Here is a 4,579-nt window from a genome sequence, read left to right on the forward strand (position 1 = left end):
TTCTTTTTTTAAAGACAAAATATTGTTGATTTCTGTTTTATTTCAAATGACACTGATTTAGTACCACGACTAATACTGTATAACCGGAACTTTTCGAGGATTTTTAATTTCGTGGGTTTTGAGCGTAAGTAGTCAGCATCGAAAATATAAATCCTTGAAAATATTTGAAAAAATCAACAAATTCTAACTACAATATTTATTGTGAAAACCATAACACACTGACAATTTACCTGAACATTTTATTTCCTGTCATGCGCAGTCCACCGGATACGACAAGAGAATAGTATAGTCAAAACAACAAGTTAGAATTTTCAAAACGTTATTGCGTGAATCTCACTGTTTGTAGAATATAATGAAATATTTTTAAATTTTGTATATAGTTTTTGTCAATGTCCGCCCGCACTGCATCAGAGATTCTGGGGTGGATGAATGCAGATTTCAACATTTCTTGGCGTATTTTTAATTCTGCCATAACTTTCACAATCCACCTTGCATGAATTGGTTTTATCGCCGAAGTACGCATTTCGATCTTGATGTCCGTTACAACTTCGCCGTGTTTCATAGCCAGGGAAACCCGCTTTGAATACCATGTGGTAAAATTAGACTTCATGGCGTCCTTAAGTGCTTTGTTCGCACATACGTCGTAATTGGCTTTACACAAGATCAAAGACTGTGATCAAAACGTGTGTGGTGGGCAAGCTGAGCGGATGTGTTTAGAGCGGCTCTGCCGATTTGTATTGTTCTCGAAAATAGTTTCACGACAATATGGTCTCATGGTTTCAGTACTACTGAGAAAGATGATGTTTTGCTGGAGGGAGCATACATTTTAATTATACTGTCTAGATGCCACCCGAAAAAAAGAAACGTAGAAAGAAAAGCAAGCAAGACACAAGCGGGAGTGAGCAGTCGACCAACATGGCGTCTCCTGTATATCAACAAAACGCAAATGTTAACCCGAATGTCGTCGGTCCTGTCGGTCCTGTAAGTCAAAGTTTATATTACCCTAACACTCAAAACAGCTTTTCGGTTGTACAACAGCAGCAACAATACTACCCACAGCAACAAGACGGCACATTACAACAGTTACAACACAGTGACCACCCACATGGCGGACAGTTGAGTATTCACACCAAATTAGACGTGTTAACAAAACAGTTGGAATCAGTGTGTTTTAAACTGAACAAACTCGACATTATTGAGTCAGGAATAGAAAATGTTGAAAAGTCCTTGCATACAGTACACACTGACATAATGACATTAAAAAGTAAAGCTATAGAAATGGAGGCTTCATGAATGAGAAGTTTGAACAAACAATGAAAGACAATGCTGAGCTACAAAAAAACTATGAAAGAGACATATGACAAAACAAAACAGATCGAAGGCATTACAAAAGCGTTAGACAGTGAAATTGCTGAAATGTGACTGAATTATGACAAGTTAAAAGAAAGACATCTTGATCTGCAGTCACGATCGATGCGTGAAAACTTGATTTTTACAGGCATTCCTGAAACGGGACCCGATGAAAACACAGAGCTGTTGTTAATAACATTTATTCAAAAAGATATGGAGATAGAGCAGCCAATAAGTTTTGAACGCGTACATAGGTTTGGGAAAAGAGGTTACTCCGGACCCAGACCTATTGTGGCAAAATTTTCTAAATTTAAAGATCGTGAAATGGTCCGAAAAGCTGCCCCCACAAAACTGAAAGGGAAAACGTTTGGTGTGAACGAACAATTTCCTAAAGAGATAAATGACAGAAGGAAAGAATTATATCCCTACTATAAACAGGCAAAAAGGGCCGGGAAAAGGGCGTCATTAGTGTATGACAAACTGTATATAGACGGAACATTGTTTAAAAAAGACGCACGAAACACAACGCACGAACAGATGGACGCGACAGGTGGACAGGACCAACAAACACAGGGACTCAGAACAGAGAAACGAACCACGCCACCCCGTACTACCACGAACTCAACTCAGCAGAACAACTCGCCAAGCCGATGCTAGGACAACCACGGAAGACACACTTCAGCTCGGACTAGTGCGCTTGGAAACATTCAGTGTAACGCAGACTCTCTCGCGTGTAATGAACAATGCAGTGGACACACTTTTAACGTATTGTCCTTAAATGTATGCGGCTTGTGTAAAAAAACAAATTATCCAGAGTTTATTGAACTTGTAAATAAATATGATGTTTTATGTGTTGTTGAAACTAAAACAGATGACTGTGATCAAATAGAAATATCGGGTTTTCAATTGATACATATGCAAAATAGAGTATCCATGGCTAATAGACGATCGGGCGGCATTGCACTTTTCGCTAAAAATAACCTTGTACCATATGTAAAAACTGTAATTTCGGAAAGTGATTTTATATTATGGTTTGAAATGAAAGGTTGCGTTTTAAATGTAGATGATGATATATTGTATGGCATTGTATATATACCGCCTGAGAACTCTATTTACTCATCACCAGATGCATTTTATCAAATTGAAAATTAACTTTTAACTATGTTAGCCGAATACGAAATAATTTGTTTAACTGGTGATTTTAATAGCCGTATTTCAAATGATGATTGTATATTCAGTGATAAAGATGGTAAAGATACTGAACCACTTTCCGACGCATACAAATTAGAAATACTTAACATTCCTCTTAAGAGAAAAAGTATGGACACGAAAAGAATAATTATGGAAATTTACTTATAGATTTGTGTAAATTTAATAATCTGTACATTCTTAATGGTCGTGTCGGTGAAGATAAACATTTTGGTAAATTTAATAGTAAAATCTCTAGTGTTGTAGATTACTGTATTGGTACTAGTAGTTTATGAGGTCTGATTGACGACTTTTGTATACTAGAATTTTCAAAATTATTTTCTGATGTTCATTGCCCACTATCCATTAAGCTAAAGTCTCATCAGACTTTACAAACTGATAATGATACTGATAATGATGAGATACATATGTCTGATAAACCACAGAAGTGGGATAACAGCAAAATAGACGATTTTTGTGGCAATATTAATATTGATACAGTGCATGAACTTTATGATCAGTTAAGTAATACTGAGTTTAATACTATTACTGTTATATTTATCGATGGATTATTTGATAAACTCAGTAAATTATTGTTAACGGCTGCAAAAAATGCATTTGGTGCTACAAAATCCAAACAGAAAAAATCAGGTAAACATACTAAATGTAAACCATGGTTCACAAAAGATTGTAAATCTGCTGGACAGAATTATCAGAAAGCTAAACGATTATATAAGAAATATGGTTCTGTTATTTTTAAAAATGAAGTAACAAAAACAGATTGTAAATATATGAAAGTACCAGACAAAAGCTTACGGTCTTACAGAATTAGCATGAAGAATAAATTAAAAAGTTTAAGATCATCTAATCCAAAAGATTACTGGAAAATATTAAATTCTAATAAAAATACCAATGAGAACAAGAACAATATTGATATCAATACATTGTACGATTATTTTAAGAAACTGAATTCTAATGACGGTGTCAACGAAGAATGTAGACTTGATAATATTATGCCAAATATGGATTATACAAATAATGAACTTAACAGGCCTATCACAGGTGAAGAAATAAATGTTGCATAATGAAAATGAAAAAACAACGAATCATCTGGGAATGACCTGATCATCAATGAATACATCATTTCAACATGTGATATTTTATTACCATTTTATGTTACATGTTTATTGTTTACATCATATTTGATACTGGAATAATTCCTACTGCTTGGCTGGAAGAAGGAAATATAATCGCTATATATAAGCAAAAAAGGTGATCAGCTTGATACGAGAAATTACCGACCTATTACATTGCTAAGTTGTTTCGGAAAATTATTTACATCTGTAATTAATAATAGACTTACGGTATTCTCTGATCAAGTTGAATTACTACAAAAAAGTCAGTTTGGTTTCCGACAAGGTTACTCTACAACTGATACTATTTTTGTATTATATACATTATTAGAATTACTAAAAGGAACAAAGAAAAATATGTACTGTGCCTTTATTGACTTTGAAAAAGCATTTGACTCTGTATGGCGTATTGGTTTATGGCAAAAATTATTAAGTTGTGATATTAATGGAAAAGGTTTCAGAATAATATTTAATATGTATGACGGTATCAAATCTAGAATTGTACACAATGGCTGTAAATCTGAATAAGGAGAAAATCTGTCACCTTTTTTATTTTCATTATATTTAAATGATTTAGAAACATTTTTAGCTACAAAAAATAGCAAAGGTATCGAATTAGTAACAAACCCACTTGAGAAAGATCTTAATGTATATATTAATTATTTGTGTTACTATATGCTGATGACACTGTACTACTAGCTGAAACAGCAGATGACCTACAACATCAACTAGATTGTTTTCAAGTATACTGTGAAACATGGAAACTTAAAGTTAATGCAGCCAAGACTAAAATTTTGATTTTTTCAAGAAGTAACTCAAAAACAAAAAAGAATAAATTTACATATAATAATAAAAACTTAGAAATCTTAACTGAAGTTAAATACCTTGGGCTTGTGTTCAGTAAATCT

At 33.6% G+C, this 4,579-nt stretch overlaps 1 protein-coding gene across 1 annotated transcript; it reads left to right on the forward strand.

Annotated features, from left to right (window-relative positions):
• The first annotated feature begins 1,473 nt into the window (after positions 1-1,473).
• Positions 1,474-2,007, forward strand: LOC121387222. The gene has a single exon (XM_041518248.1). It carries the CDS (start codon positions 1,474-1,476, stop codon positions 2,005-2,007), a length of 534 nt encoding a protein of 177 aa, XP_041374182.1.
• The last annotated feature ends 2,572 nt before the right edge of the window (positions 2,008-4,579 follow it).

The sequence above is a fragment of the Gigantopelta aegis genome, chromosome 13 (genome assembly GCF_016097555.1).
Source record: "Gigantopelta aegis isolate Gae_Host chromosome 13, Gae_host_genome, whole genome shotgun sequence".
Classification (NCBI taxonomy): domain Eukaryota; kingdom Metazoa; phylum Mollusca; class Gastropoda; order Neomphalida; family Peltospiridae; genus Gigantopelta; species Gigantopelta aegis.

Coding starts and splice junctions, on each gene's coding strand:
- LOC121387222 (XM_041518248.1), top strand. CDS start 1,474: ATGCGTGAAAACTTGATTTTTACAGGCATTCCTGAAACGGGACCCGAT.